General features: G+C 32.3%; 1 protein-coding gene across 5 annotated transcripts in view; it reads right to left on the bottom strand.

The window, feature by feature from the left end:
- Positions 1-4,096: 4,096 nt before the first annotated feature.
- LOC105324671 (uncharacterized) overlaps positions 4,097-17,102 on the bottom strand; it is a 68,692-nt gene continuing 55,686 nt past the window's right edge. For all 5 annotated transcript variants that reach the window (XM_066087753.1, XM_066087752.1, XM_066087754.1 and 2 more), the window contains 14 exons: positions 16,092-16,339; positions 15,027-15,245; positions 14,300-14,756; positions 13,956-14,140; positions 10,109-10,330; positions 9,533-9,703; positions 9,225-9,385; positions 8,427-9,111; positions 7,843-7,975; positions 7,453-7,700; positions 7,179-7,356; positions 5,470-6,732; positions 5,263-5,363; positions 4,097-4,276 (listed from right to left, as the gene is read on the bottom strand). In XM_066087753.1, coding sequence (XP_065943825.1) covers positions 4,112-4,276; positions 5,263-5,363; positions 5,470-6,732; positions 7,179-7,356; positions 7,453-7,700; positions 7,843-7,975; positions 8,427-9,111; positions 9,225-9,385; positions 9,533-9,703; positions 10,109-10,330; positions 13,956-14,140; positions 14,300-14,756; positions 15,027-15,245; positions 16,092-16,339 — 4,436 coding nt within the window. In that variant the 3' untranslated portion in view covers positions 4,097-4,111. The remainder of the gene's footprint in view (positions 4,277-5,262; positions 5,364-5,469; positions 6,733-7,178; positions 7,357-7,452; positions 7,701-7,842; positions 7,976-8,426; positions 9,112-9,224; positions 9,386-9,532; positions 9,704-10,108; positions 10,331-13,955; positions 14,141-14,299; positions 14,757-15,026; positions 15,246-16,091; positions 16,340-17,102) is intronic.

Raw genomic sequence — 17,102 nt, 5'->3', positions numbered from 1 at the left:
TTCGAAATACGAGATTCGAGATTCGAAATTCGAGATTCAATATCTAAATTAACCAATCAAATCATGGATCTGAAACCTGTATCCTAGCAACATCAAACTGTTCTAAATAAAGATCATTCGTACACGCTCTTTCCTACAAATAAATGTCTTAATAGCTCTTATATAGTGGTTATAAAATGGTTAAATTAACATTGATGAATTAACCCCACACAGTATAAACAATTAAATTAGAAATAACACTGTTGGCTTTGCGAATCTAAGTGGTTTTGTTTGCCCTGTATGTATTTCCCCCCGAACAATTTTAACCCGAAGTTTATTCGCCCCAACTGTGTAAAAATCGGCTCGCGAAGAAAGATCTGTTTAATCTAAATGTTTTAGCTATGAAACGAAACTCAATGAAATAATCGACATGTCAAAATATAGGCTATGATAAAGTTTTAAACCATAGAAGATATAATGATTTACAACCTAAAAGGACAAAAATCCAGATAAGAATAGTGTATTGTAGGGTATGGCAATGCCATCGTTGATATATGAGAGAGAGAGAGAGAGAGAGACAGACAGACAGACAGACAGACACAGAGAGAGTTTTGTAGTGTCAAATTCAGTTTAATTTAGAATTTGAAATTGATTTGATTTGTTACAAGCATATATAGACAATAATTAAGCCTCTAAAACGAGAAAAGAGAAGAGGTAGCTAGGGTAGGGCAGACCAACTAGCAAGCTTTAATTTTAACGGTGTTAGCGCACCTGTCATTTACATCGACTCTCTCGGCTCGCTCGGCAAATTAATATAAAACTTTCCGTGTAGCTCCATAACGATGCACTGTAGATAAATTATGAGTAGTTTTACTTTCGATAAACAGGTACATATCCTTACTTGAATTTTAATTTGACTCTTATAATCGGATTTAATATTCCAATAATTATAGGGTAGGAAAGAGTAGACGGGACTTTTTTGCGCATATCCTACTGTACCATTCATTCAACACAGGTATTAGCACTCTTCGAGTTCGACTTGCTTTCCTTTTCTTTCATCCACTGGATTTAAAGCTATTAATTTTTGAAAATATTTTGAATTTATGGCCTGATTATATATAAATTAGAGCTGCGCTGGTGCATATATTTACCCAAATGGACCAAAATATAACCAAATGAATCTAAAAATTTTGACAAAATATGTTTTAAACGTACGACTCTTTTTCAATTCTAATCGGGTATGTCCTTTAGAAAAATCTTGAACCACACACATTTTAGCAAATAAAACGGCAATTGTTTCATTTTTTTAAGGGGATAAGGTAGTGCCGGTAAAGAAAATGTATTGCTTGTTGCAGTTGTACTATACTCTCATTTGTTATAATAGGTAATACTACATATTGATATAAAATGAAAGTTTCCAATTACACTGTACATAGCTTCTATCACGCATTTTGACCCGTGCGATAGTTTAAAACAATTTTCAAAGCATTTAATGTAATTCAACCGATCATTTTTGAAATTTAATTTTCTGGATCCCCGCCTGATACGTCCGCCTTCTTGTATATTAGAATTACATGTACGTTGACCATATGTACACATTAACTTAATCGGCTATGTTATGGGACGATAACATTTTTTATCAATGTTTTTGCAGGATATGTAACAAATAACAGCCTATTTGTGGGTTTTTGCACTGATTATTTGAGATAATTTGCCGCCATCTTTTATGCATTCCACACACCACTCACAGTTTCTTTATTTTGGTGTTCTGTGTGTATGGCGACAAATTGGTAAATTTGCACCACTCACCCCTTGTAGCTTCATCATGATTAAATTTTATCTGGCTAAGTGTAATGTAGTAGTATATCAAATACACACATCTTTGTTTGCAGTGCTTATTTACATCTTTAGAGATTTACTTACAAAAAAAAGTAAACATTTGTATGACTTATATGTAACTATTGTCAATTTTGGTGCGTTGGAGGGAGGGGGGTAGGAAACTACAGAGAAACTTAACTTGGCTGTGAAACATATTCTTTTATTCTTTCTTGTTGATATATCAATGAATGAATTATAACAAAATATATGTACAACAATTAATTTTGAAATATTCATGCACAATCAAATGAAAGGTTTTACTGTTCTCTGCACAAGAAATCGGCAATGTGAACAAATTGGCACCCTATCATCTCTACCTTTAATTGTAGAGAGTAGGTATCCTTCTATATTGAAAACAATTCCAAAAGTAAGACTCATAAGTTGTTTACTGAGGAAAAGGGGAAAAAAATAATTCCGTATGATGTGATAATATCTCAATGATTTGTTTATAATCATGGTACTAGTGTATCACTGTATGCATATATAAAAACGATAAGTAATGCTTATATTTATTAGTGAAACAGGACAGATTATTTATATTTAGATTATTTAGATACATGTACTAATCTTCATGCGGGGATCTAAAAAGGAGGGGGTCAGGGGATCTGGACCCCCTCCTCGGGAAAATTGGAGCTTATTAAATTTACATAGTAAAAGTTTTAAAAATTGGCCTAGGACCCCCTACAGAAAAAATTAGCTACGCTTATGAAGTTCTCTACCATAACCGCATTTTTACACAAAAGGGGTGAATAAACCCGGGTTTTAAACTATTACTGGTGGTGAAATACCTTAGGGTTCAAACGCATCAGGTGGAAATGCACCAGGGCAAACAAAATCACTTAGATCCGCGAAGCACACTGCATTATTACTAGTCTACTTAGATATTCTGTGTAAAAGTAAATACAAATAATTATTTAGTTAGGTAGGGAGAAGTGAACATAGCATTTATTTGTATATAAGAGCATGTACGTACGATTTTTATTTAGAACAGTTTGATGTCGCTAGGATACATATTTTCAGATCCTTGATTTGATTGGTTAATTTAGATATTGAATCTCGAATTTCGAATCTCGAATCTCGTAGTTCGAATCTCGTATTTCGAATCTCGAATCTCGAATGATCCTTCTCGGCTTTCGTAAGTTACAGCTTTTCTGGCCCATTTGTTCTTGAGAAAAAGATTTTAAAATATTTTTCTCTATATACTCCTATAAAAAATTAGACCCCCAATTGTGGCCCGACCGTTTCATGATTTAAACAAACTTGAATCTACACTACCTGAAGATGCTTCTACATAAGTTACAGCTTTTATAGCATTCTGGTTTTTGAGAGTAGATTTTTTAAAGAAACCATCAATTTTTTAATAAGTCTTAATTATCTCCCTTTGAAAGAGGGCGTGGCCTTTCATTTAACAAAATTGAATCCCCTTCCTCTAAGGATGCTTTGTGCCAAGTTTAATTGAAATTGGCCCAGTGGTTCTGGAGAAGAAGTCGCAAATGTAAAAAGTTTACAGACGGACGGACAGACAGACAGGCGTCTGGCAAAAAGTGATTAGAAAAGCTCACTTGAGCTTTCAGCTCAGGTGAGCTAAAAATGGAAAATTAAAATTTCAAAATTATCAGCTCAAATTGTGACCACTTCCCTTTAAGTTGTGGGATATTATTTTTTTCTTTTAAAGATTAATACCTTACTTTGAAAATTAAATTGTACACACATTTTTTTTTAGTATGCATTTATTAAGATATCGTTTTCTTTTTATTATTTATGAAATTACACAATAGTATAGTTTACAAGAAATGTATAAATAGCATACATGTATCTGCAAACGAAAAACTGTAGTTTTACCAAAAATTCGGGTCAATATACAATAGAGCTATATTTCCGTACATTTGAAGTTTCATTCATAATAATGTAAAGGTTTAGACTATTTTCCTGCTGATTACTGTGATGATAATTTTTTAAATTATAAATTAAAATACTCACAGTCAGAGTTTTGCAGTTTTCTTTTAAAATCTGCTCAAAATAATGTACCTTGATAAGATGCGTTTGGTATATTTTATAACCGTTAAGTTTTTGAAAATAACAAATTGAACAATAATAAATATTCCTTTCTACACATTAGGTTTATGTCACATTCAAATAGATACATGTAAACTAGATTATAGTTATCATATGTTGTTTTCACTTGAAAAAGATACTACACGAAGTAATCAATATTTCAAACTAAATGAATATATCAAACTTGAAAAAAAAACCTTTATAAAAAATTAAACATTATGTCATCAAAATGGACACGTTTGTCGTGTTTATACACATTTCTTTCTGTGTCTGTGGCCATCCTCTCTGAATCGTCCTTTGAACTTTCAAAAACATCTCCATTGGACTCTCGTTTCCCCGATTCAATGTATTTTTCATAAGTTTTCTAAAAATATAACACAAATTAACATTTTCAATAATTTTAGAATGCTGCACAATAAGGCTTGGTGAAATACTCAATGTTTTATTTTCTTCGACCAGACCAAAAGGCGATTGTGGTAAAGCATAGCGTTTGCTCAAAAAGATGAGATATTGTCTCTTGTATTGCAAGAGTTTGCTATTGCTATCAAGTTCTACAGCCCTCCTTTACAAACTGGATTTTATTTTATTTATTGAGCCGATTTTAACAAACAAAAAATGAAAAAGATTGTTAATTTAACATAAGTTTCAAAAAGTTTATAACTTTAAACTTCTTTTAACAACAGCGGCGGTTAAATCATTTTTTAAAGAATAAAATCGGACTTCTTTCAATTAGTTTAACAGATTTTAATGTACTAAAATATGAAACAAAAAATCATTTTTAAAGAGTAAAATCGGACTTCTTTCAATTAGTTAAACAGATTTTAATGTATTACAATATGAAACAAAAAAGAATTTTACTGTTAACTTAACAAGATACTGTTAAGTGTTCAAATATATATATCAAATACTTTGTTTTCTGTATTTGAAAACACTTAGATACCAGGGTCTTCCCCATGCAAACCGGGGTAAATCCCGAACACCCTTGATTTGACCTGGATAACGAAGTTATTTCCTATGTAAAACAAATAAATCTGTTTCCCTTGTCCATCCGAATACTTAGCCAATCAAATCTCGTTTTACAAGCTACATAGGAAATAAATGATTAAACCCATTTACAGGCTTTGATGGCATTTGCAAGTGTGATCTTTTATTGAGACACGTAGGAAATAGTTTCTAAGTTGGCTAGCTTATCATCCCTTTAAAACTCCAAGATAGGTGTTTAATACTAGGCGATTAGAAACTGACTATAATTAACATTTTTGCAAAGTGTTTAGTCAAATTATCTCATTAATTTTCAATGTTTAGGCTATTGAATATTGAAATTGAATATCAGGCCAGAAAATGCCTTACCTCATCTGTCCTATCAATGGTTTGGTGTAAAGATCTACTCAAGAGATGTAAAACATCAAAGGTTTCACTATCAGCAGACGCATTATTTCTGTACAGGTTCCCTGCAGAAAAAGAGTAATAACAATTATGTAACAAACGCCCCGTATTAGTAGATAAATGTGAAAAGAAAACCATCATAAACACTTAATAATTATACCACAGTATTACCTTTCGTAACATTTGGTTTGTGATCCGTCTCAGTCTTGAACACCATTCCCAAGATGTCTTTTATCGTTTTACTGATATAAAATTTCATACCAAGCTTATTGTATTCAATATTTAGAGATGCATTGACGTTAGAAATGCTCTGATTTAATATGGCTGCAAATATTGTTATTAATGTCATGATCACACAAAACATGTACATGAAATAAAAGAATTCGGCAAAAGTAGGAACTGCAGATACCATCGACTTAAGGTTGTTCTTTCCTATGAAACTGTTTGCCAATGTTCCACATGTACTGAAAAAATCTCGATAGTCCCGAAGTTGAACTCCAAATAGAAGCGTTCCAAGTATTACAAACATTACATAGATAATGAGAAAAATGAACCCAAATCCGCCTATGTCGCTTCCTGCATTGACCACGACCGATATAATCTGGGTGAATCTTTTATTATATCCCAGGATGTTCAGAAGTTGAAGTGTTGAGAGAAAAACAAGAGTTGCAAACACGGCATTGAAAATATTGTCCCATATGATTATATGGTTAAAATTGATAAACTTGTCCTCTTGGGTCAATAATTTGTCATAAAACAACTTCATTGCTTTCTTTGCAAATATTGTTCGGACGATATACACAGAAACAGACGTGTAACCGAGAAAAATACTAAAGATCGTTACCAAATTCCATGGATGCGTAAAGAAAGAACAGCCATTGATCTTTATTTTGAAAACGACTTTTGTTGTTGTTATAAGTATGTAAATTATGAAGGTTATATAACAGAAAGCCTTGAGATTTCCAATTGAGTCTGAAATAAGAATTGGTCGAAATGCCTGTATCTCAGTCCATTTTGTCAAACCACCAGTTTCCAAAAACTCCGTCAAAAAAATTGCATGAACAAAAAGGTTGCTGTTTGCGTTATACAAAGTGAATTCTAGAAAAATGGCACGAGTTTGGCGATCGATCCAATTTTGTTCAATCATATCCTTGATAAGTAGTTGTCCTTTGTCTTTATCTTTTGTGAAGCGTAAAATGTACCCTCCTCCATCATATGTTCCATATTCTCCTGTTTTCGGAGTTCCCCATATGCTCTCTGCGTCTGTGTATTTCCATGCACCTGCAGTAAAGCGACTCTTCTGGTTTGTATAGGCTGCACAGTTTAAATCTAAGGGTTTCCAACCAGCACAATATTCAGCTGCGTCTGCAAATTCTTTTTCATATCCATGCACGCATGGGTATGGCCATGTTATTTTCTTTACAGAACAATAGGCTACAAAGAAATGTTTTTACTTAAAATTTTAAAACAGTAAGATTCATGGTTATCGTCTTGTAAGATAATCAAATTGCAAGGGTTTAAAAAACGTAATAGAGTACAATGCATTTTTTGCAACTAAATACAAACACGAGGTATTTTCAGAAAAGTTAAGCATGATGAAAGAATATATAAATAGTTCCATAATTCATATGGCTTCACTATGTTCCGCTCTTTAATTTTAGAAGATAACGCTTTTAAATTAAAGGATTTGTTACAAGAAATTTAGTTAATGCAAGAAGTAGTTGCATGATATGTATCATTATATAGAGAAGCACTTTTGCATGAGTTTTCTATGTACATAATAAAATCTTTGAAAAGAATCAAATAAGTAGGGATGTGACTTATTTTTCCCTCAAACTTCAATTCGAGTTGATAATGTTAAAATCGTTATGCAATCACACCTGCAGGAACAGTTCGTAGTTGTCGAAGTTGGGCTGGTCCAACTCTGACACTTGCATCGTCTCTGAACATGCGCTTTTCTTGAACCTTTAGGTTTTTGTTTGCGTAATTTTTTACCGGATACATTGTAGAAATAAAGGTCGTGTTCAGCCAATTAATAAAATCCTCAGTTCTATTGATCTTAAATGAAAATAATTCAAAACAAATCAAAATATTACACCATCAGAGTCTTATTATTAATTTCAATATTAAATATTATATTTGAAACGCACATACCGATGAAAATCCCTGTTTTCCGTTACCACCTGAATACATATAGTTCTCGATATTTGATTTATAGTTGAACGAATTGACATCCCTCTCTAAATAGCTGATAATGAAAAGAGTAGAGAGATATATAGCATATATTATTAATCTTGTAAGTGCCTTCTTTGCCTTGTGTTCCTCTTGCCTCTTTGCTCTCATTCTTTCTATTTCCTCCTGGGTCAGTTGAATGGGGTTTCGAAGAATACTGCTCGCAAATGCTGTAATGAAATATCTTTATGTACCAAATCGTTCATAAGAGGTGAATATTTTTTTATATTCATAAAGATAGCAAAACAATAAATATGTGCAATTAAAATTTTGATTGAATTTTGTTTACATATTTATCAGAAAAGTATATACCTTCAAATTGTTTTCTTGATGACTGATTTAATTTCTGCGAAAATTCTTTTATCTCTTCCACATCTATTTCAGCGGTCTTTTCAAAAATAATGGATTTGAACACGGTTGCAAACAGAACTGCTACGAACAAAACCTGTCAATGTTTGTAATAAATTGTTTTATAAATTGTCTAAATGAACAACATGTGAAACATATTACTGGTAGTCGTAAAAGATCACTAACAAAAACTAAAAAAAATACGTTGTCTCTGAGCTTCTTATATTTGTATATTAAACGGCACTTTTGAAGAGTAAATTAAAATAATTTTCTTTTATTAACATGATTTGTATATGATTTAAGGGGCTTACAAACTTTATAGCGTTGGGGTAGAAAATGATGGATACCATATGTAGACAATAATATAAAGTGTGCGAGTATCCACATTTTCAATTATTTAAAACCTATATTACATGTATACTTCACAAAGTTTGATATCGACTTGTCAAATATAACGTGATAACAGACAATAAAACTTTATTACTCCTCACTTTGTAATTAAAAAAAATACATCAAAATTTATAAATAGTTGATACTTTAAATCCTACCTTTACTGGATCAACAAGTGTAACTGACTGTAAAAACGATAAAATAAAGGAGGCAAGCCACTCTTCAGACTTGGTACTCCCCCATTCCATGCTGTAGAGCAAGAGGAAAAATGCAGAGACAGCAACCATTATCGTTAACATTATCCATGCCACGTAAACAATCCAATACGGTAGTAAACCTTCATGTTCCCTTATTAATGTTTCTGGAATAACAAATAGTTCCTGATCATTTCTTACTTTCTCATCACACTGGCTATTAAAACTTCCACCTTTCTTTAATTTTCTGTTTCGAAATAGAAATGTTATGCATGACACTGGAACAGTGGTTAAGACGATCCCGACTAAAGAAATAAACAATGCCGAAGGAGAAAGTTTAAACACTCCAATTTGTACGAAATCATTAACAGACTCTTCTGTGGATCTGTAGTACATGGCATTGGAAATCATACTTAAAAAGAGCAAGGCCATCAAGCAAGACAATCGATGTACCCTCGAGAATCTACTTTTGCGGGGTCGTAAGAAAAGAGACAACCAAAGATGATGTTCGGTGACATTTATCTGTGCTTGACTGGCAAGTCGAGTTTTAAATGTTGTTAATGATTCAACGGTCGATACAGGAATCAAGCGTTCTGTCTGTCCATCTTCCTTGGTAAGGGATAGCCAATTGTCACACAGGAAAACTATCCTGAAAAAATGCGATGTAATGTACAATTAGATAATAATATCTTTCAGCACAAAAGCCATCATTTAAATCTCAATACCGTGCATAGTTCTAACCCAGTTTAATAAACACCATACCGTTCGTTTGATTGGAGGTCAGTAATTTCTATTTTATTGAGATACCAGTCTTGTAGTGATTTTTCTCCTGAACTGTCATGCCATATTCTAATGTATTCAAGGTCACCTAGACTATGTTTTGTGCCAAACACAAACGCTACAACACTGCCTGACGGGAAGCCCTGGAGTTAAATTCATCAAATTAGTAGAATTGGACAACATGAAGTTCAATTTATACTCTAAACTGCACAAGATATATTCTCTTTTTTTTCATATAATAAAATTAAATGGATTTGTTGATTCTTTTTTAAACATTTGTTTTGCCCTACCTCTCGAGCTCCTCCATACAAAGAGCGTGTTTTAGAATCATCGTCTGAACCATTCAGCACAAAATAAATGTTAGAAGTTGTTCCTGCATTTCGTCTAAGCCCAGTGAAAACAGTCATTTTATAAAAGTAACTGTCATCTGGATCATGATCACACAGAAAAGCTATTGACCACTACAAAATAATTATAGCAAATTTTACAAGATACAACTCTGTTCAAGACGAACTACAGCTCATTTAATTATTTTCTCTGTTTTTGATGTGTTTATTACGGTTTATATAAAAAAAATTCAAGAGAAAACTTTTCCATTATCCCTTATAAACAGTTAAAAAGAATTATCAATCTTTCTAAAGAGAATTTTCGAAGAAGTTTGTTTTAAATATAATTGAAAGGAAAAATAAAAAAAACCTGCAACATCTTTATTTTTTTCATTTTGATAAATCAAAATGTTAAGGATAATCTTTTTCAAAGTGATTTTCAAAATACGTATCCTGAAAATATCGATATAAATATGTTTCTTTAGTATTACAGTAAATAATGAAAGTTTACATCTTTTGTTTTAGCAATTATGTTTTTACCCTGTCGATATCTTTCCTATCTTCTCGGCGCAAGATCACGGCTAACACAATGTAAATAACGAATAACGCAATGATGGTTCCATAAACGGAGGCATTATTCACATCAAACTTTCCCCAGACGTTATATAAATCTATTAAATTTGGAGGGATGTGAAATGTTGTTGAGAAAATATGTCCTATGCAACGACAAACTGTCTCGTCTACTGTAGTGTCTGGCAGAACCTAAAACACAGATCCACATTAGTCTGGTAAAAATCACTGTGTGTGCATTTAAACAAAAACGGCATTTGTCTGAAACTTGTTCATTATTCCAACTACGCAGAGGTTAACCGGCTGGTTTAAAATGTATATAAAAACCAGCAAATCAAGGTGCCTAGATAAAATATCTTTTATAGCATTGCTGATAAAGTTCTACCTCTCTAGACTTATAACAATACTAAAATTCTTCCCAGAAATTCAAACCAAAAAAACCAAATGCATATGTCACAAACATTTTAGATGATGTTAACTTTGTTGCATTATTTAATCTTAAAACTGATTTATCTTCTGTTAATTAAACGTAAACATTAAATTTTTTGACAATAAGTGAACTGTGAATTGCTAATTCTGTAGTTAAACGTCGAAAACAGTTTTAACTAAAATCATTCTTTAAACCTATTTTATATCTTATCTGAAAATATTTTTGACAGTTGTGTATATGTCTTTTTAAATCCCTGATAAAATCCCTGTTAAAGTCATAGAGGTTTAGGCAGCAAATAAATTCAACACGTATTTCTTTATCAAGGATTTAAGAATACCTTTTGCGATAATTTTTGAATCAAATTCTTAGCAAAACAATGCATGTTTATACGTCAAGCGAAACACTTTTTGAACAATGCAACACAGTGTAAGAGTCTCTAGAACTCTGTATGTTATCTATAATCATCATCTTAATCATCATTTTCCTCCTCAATCGTCATGTGCCACAAAAGGGTACATATATGAGCGCATTGAAGTTCCGAAGTTCAAATTCTTTCCTAACAGAGGTTGAAAAGGAAAATTCAAAAAAACATAAAGCGCATGGATTGCTGATCTATGTTTTGCTGTGCAATAATGGCTTGTCCAGCTGTTCTTATGGTTTTGCAGGTGGATTGTTTTGTATCGTTTCAAATTATGTGCGTTATGGGGTTTAATACGTAATCATTTACTATGAGAGTTTCGAATGTCAACATGTTGTGTTAATTCGAAGCGAGTAAAAAAGTTGGTAAAAAAGTGTTGAATTCTTTATTGATATGAATTAATTTTTTAGATGAAAGATATGTACAGCTTCAAAATGGTTTGTTATGATTAATTTAACTGTTATTTTCAATGCAGCTTCATTAATTTTTTGCTACATTACGAGTATATGGGAGGCACTTTGACTGTGGCGATGGCCTGTCCTGAGACACAGTTAGATTATTCTAACTAAGCAGAGTGTAGTGAAATAAATTGCATTATTGTAGGCTTAAAGCTTTGTTACGTAAATGTCAACAATACGGCCACGATGTGTTGATGTATCTATTTCGTAAATGCCCGATACCATATGCAATGTCAACCCGTGCACGCACGGGTCAGTCTAGTATAGTTTTAAAAATCAAAAAGGTTTTTTTGACTGGTTCAGATATTAAAGGCATTTTTGCTACAGACAGATTTAACAGTAACGTGTTGGTTTTTAAAGTGATTTTATAGGTGTTGAAATTGATTGAAAAACTGCATGAACAAATGAAAAATTTTAATTAAGCACCATGTGTATTTTGTAATGTTGGATATAGGCACCATGTGCGAAAGTTACACAATAGTGACACCATCTGTTTTTATAAAGCACCATGAACAAAACGAAAGAAATTTAAACATTTCTGTTGATCGTTTTATATGGTTTTGAATTGAAATTGATTTTTTAAAAAAAATTACATAGTAGGTACGCAATATTTGGACGGAAAATCAGGATTTGGAAATTCATCAGCAGCCTCGAACATTCGTTTTTTCATCAGAAGAGGAAAGACTGACAACTCGAATGAAATTTTAGTGCAGGATTTAGTGTCTGAATCAGTGTTATCAGCATATTTCTACAGTATCAAGTGGTATCATGATCTTAATGTATGTGTCAATAGTCCGTGTGATTGTAAGCTTTTACATGTGGCTATGGAAGGAGGAAAGGGAATTCTTAGCAAGCCGAAATACATTGTCGATGAATATCGGATTTTTCATGGGACAATTATGTAAGTGATACTGTTTCAAAGCAATTAAACGTTACAAAAAACAATGTTTATACATGTACATTGTTGTTTACTGGGTTATAAAATTGTATTGTTTGTATATCTGTCAGCCAAACGTTATGATTGAATCTCTAAACGCTAGTGAACAGCGTACCTATGTAGTACTTGTTGGTTTTATTCATTTAGCACTTCATTGTTTTATATTCGGTCGAACGAATTGGGGGAGAAATAAATTAAAATTATGTGTGTTTTCATACGTACTCGAATAGGTTTCGGTCACGTGATTAGGTAATATAAATAGTAGGACCATGCGGTGGCGTGGCACTCTATGCTCGCTTGCTAGTTGGGATTTAAGTAAGGTAAAATGGCAGATGATATAAAATGCGCTGATTTTGGGCTGACAGATGGTTTTATTTATTTAGCACTTTATTGGTATATATTTGGACGAACGTAGTGAGGGAAAATATAACACATTGAAAGTTGTAGCCAACCTAGTTTTGTATGCCGATTACATTGTCGAGTTTTGTAGAAGTTGTCCCTCTTTTACGAAAGGTATACGTCTTTAGAAGAGGTAGTCAACTGTCAACCCTGAATAAAGCATTTAGACAGTGGCTAAATCTGCTGAAGACAGACCATCTAAATGTGAAGGCAGGGCATACCGCAAATTGAATACTGCCTGCTTAAATAAGGCGTAAACTAGTGTCCATCCCGGAACATTGTGTGTTGAAATTCAGGCCAACAAACAATTGTAATCCACCCTCCCCTAGATAAGGGAGAAGGCGTGTTTGTACATTTATTATATTGCCGTTAAATAATTAGCTCATAATCATCATTTTAGAAAGAAAAATTATATAAAGTATTTTTGTATATTCAAACCTTAGAAAACTGGACCTCTCGATATGCTACACTAAAATTTATGCTGGTGTTATACATCCCGGCGTATTATGGAAGAAGAAGGTACAGTTTTTTTCAATATTTGCCTTAAAATTCAACAGTTGCTTAAATCTCTTAAAAATACACATATATCATCTTGAACATGTGTGTATATAAAGTACCAGGTTTAAAACTTTTATCTTGTTTCAAAAAACTAATAATGACTTAGACATTTTGCCATATTTCTAAGATTTATTCAAAAATGATAATAAATGGCACATTTTCTCATAGTTTTTTGAAGAAGAAAATGTGTCAGCAGCCGTCGCACACAACGAAATTTATATATTTTATGTGATATCACATGATAAAGTTATGAGTTTTATCTTAGGCAACGGCTGCGGACATATTTTTCTATTTGAAAAAACACTAAAAAACTTGTGTCTTCTGCTCAGCTTCATGAAAATTACAGGAAAATGCACTGTTTATGACGCCACGATTAACCTTTTGAAAGTCAAATCACTTAACTATATATATATTCTTAATTTATGAGTATTTTTGTGTAAATAAACGTTACATTTCAATGTTTTGTGATATTTTTAAAATTTACTCTAAAACAAGGCATTATATGTCTGAAATTGTATCTAGTTCTTAAAATATCGAAAGTATTAAAATTAAGGAAGGCCAGCACATATTTTTTTTAAAACCAAACAATGGGTTTTCGAGAACGACTCAAAACATACTTGGCAATTGTCCGACTCCCATGTTTTTGATTCCCTCTTCCATGTTCTGCATGCGGTCGTTACGATCTGCAATGTGAAATTAGCCTCTGCTGGATTGAAATATGAGCTGTTTCTGCCATTAAGTTGACCTATACTTGCTACATCTCTTTTCATTCGCGGTGATCCTGCTGTACTGTCCGTCAAATCTATGAAAGTCAGTAGGACTTTTTGTTATTTCGTTTTAAAAATGCAAATTGAGTTCTAAATTGTCTAAAATTACTAGTAAACATTTTCATACTGTTACTAGCATTAAATCATATAAAATTTCAATTTCATCAATTTACAAATGTGGTTATTTTTTTTACATTCGATAGGCTTAATGCCTAGGTAACATATTCCTTTTGGGCACACATTAGCTGGAGCAAACATCTTGTATCCGAGTTCAGAATCCCAGTTTCTGATTGCGGTTTCCAACTTCTTATAAACTCTATTTTCTGAAGTAGATGTTGTTGGAAAAGGTTTCGGCGATACGTACACCCAATACATAGTTCTGTTTTCAATACTGTTCACGTCAAAACCCTCAGGTTTTAAATAAATCAAAATTGCATCATCATCGTTTGTGACGTCAAAATAAAAGTGTGTTATCTTCTCGTCAACATACTGGCTGTATAAAGGACTGAATTTGTAAGGAATTCTTGTTCCTTTGTTTTTAAGTGTCACATCTACGATAGTTTCGTTTCCAAAATCAGACACAAATACGTCAGAGGTCAGACTACTGGCATTGTTACCATATATTAACGGATTCTTCCCAAACACACAGATCTAAAATATGAATATCCACAGTTTGTGTACATTAAGCAAAAATAAATACTATGTCAATTAATTGTCTTAGAAAATATAAATCGTTTTTTTTTAACATCTAATAAAGTAATAATAATAAAGTATTGTAAACCAACTTTTATTTGCGTGTAAGAAATTTTCGTTATGTTCTCAACGAAAAACATGCACTTGCCGTATAGGTATAATCACAATAAAAGTTTGTTTACAGTACATGGTTGCTACATCAATCACGATTTGTTAGGTAATGCATACCTTAACGTCGATATTAGCATTAGGTGAAGTTCCATTAATCTTTTGTAAATTAAATTTTTTTGACTTCTCTGTATTAAAATCTTTAATGGTAGTTTTCATCATTAAAACATTAAGAAATCGTTGTTGAAACTCCATTTGTTCTCCTAATACCATTGTGGATAACACAATCGATTGAACGTCAAATATCAAATTTCGTAGTCGATCGAAGAATTTTTTTGCCTGTAAAAGAATGAATATCTTTTACGGTGCGACCGTTGAGGCGAGCGCAGCATGTGATCAAACAATGAATTATGATAAATCAATAAAAATAAAATAACAACGTAAATAAATTTGATTGCAAAATAAAATAAAACATTCCATTTTTTTCAGTAAATTTACATTATTCATAGTTTATGAGATTTGTTTTTTTTTATTTATTTATAAGTAGAACAAAAGTTCAATCTCAGATACAATGTTGTTGAATAATAAAGATTTAAATATAAATGTTCATTGCACTCTAAATGATTGTAACGTACGTCAGTTCATCCCCCTTTTTTGCAGTAGACATTTTTCTCGAGCTTACATACAAAAAATTGACTTATCATAACACCCCCCCCCCCATGTTAAAAAAAATTGTTTATTTTTGATTTACACAAAGAAAATCCGATTATTCGACTTATTATGGAGTGTTGCCCCCCTCCACTTTTAAGAAAAATTAATCTTTAATTTTTTTTTTAATTTGCGCTTTAAAAAAATTGCTTATCATATTATACAACAAAAATGGAGTTGCCCACCACCAACCAACCTTGGGATTGGGAGCATGTAATAAATGGAAGTGAAAATAAAGAAACCACTGAACTGCTAAGGAACTGAAGGATTAGAATTTTCATGATTTTAAGAATTATCTTTTTTTTTTCTTTTTTGAACTGAGCTATTGCGTGCAATTTTGCCCAGCAAAATTAAACGCTTTTTAAAAGTTCATCCTTTTTTATGCAGACCAATTTTGCAATTTAGTCCCCCAATACTGGGCGGTGTACCTTGAATTTAGTACTACCACAGCTACCTCTGTCTTAGATATCTACTTACTATTTCTTTTTGTTTGTCTTGAATTGACTTTTCATGCTCATGTAAGTTCAAAAGGAGCACACTTTTTCTCTTGATTTCGCTAAGTTCCTCGTTTGTTAAGTTCCTGTGTATCAGTTTTATTTGTTGATCGTTGCGAAGTTGTTTAATCGTTAGGTCAGCCTGTATTCTCTCAAAACTTAAGTCACTGTAGTCATTTAGTTGTCTTGGTAGCATCACATCAATAATGACACTTACAATACGCACTATTTCTGCACATAAAACAAATGCAGTGATATATAAAAACAAGAGGCCCACAGAACTTGACAGTCACCTGAGTACCATACCTCATAAATGAACCTCTCATGGAGTCTCAAGTTTGTATTTTTGCATTTTAAGCTTTTTTTTTAGTCTTAACCCTAATCCAAGACTTTTCTGATGTTTCCCCTTTATTATTTGATGTTTGCATCAACTCAAACAACAACTCATAAAGGGTGCCGTTGGGTAAGATTGTAAAGAATCTAGGATTATCTAAAGCATAGCTCATGGAAGCACAAATTGTTAACCTGTGGTAAAGGGAAACATTCATAACGCACACAAGTATTCATTGCACAGGAAATTAAAGTAGATTTCCTAAAATAGAACATCTATCATAAAAGATGACATTATGGACATTATGAACATAATAACAATGCATTTAGTTTACCTCTTACAACTGTTTAAGTGCAGGGGAAAATATGATAATATTTGATACATTTACACTAAGTGGCAATATATGTCCGCCCACTTCACAGCCTGAATCCCTTATCAAGCTGTCATGAATTTTAAAATTTAAGAAGAGGGTTTTATTATATGTTTAGTATAACTATGCATTCATTTTATCTCTCCCTGCTGTAGATGTAAAGAAACTTTTTTAAGATGATTTGATACAGCTTCACTTTATGCCCATTTTGGCCCCGCCTTAATCCCCGACCCATTGTTATAAATGGATACAAATGGGAATAGAGAATAAGATTATGTAAGATTTAATACATT

The sequence above is a fragment of the Magallana gigas genome, chromosome 6 (assembly GCF_963853765.1).
Source record: "Magallana gigas chromosome 6, xbMagGiga1.1, whole genome shotgun sequence".
NCBI lineage: Eukaryota > Metazoa > Mollusca > Bivalvia > Ostreida > Ostreidae > Magallana > Magallana gigas.
This window is presented reverse-complemented; position numbering and strand designations above follow the sequence as displayed.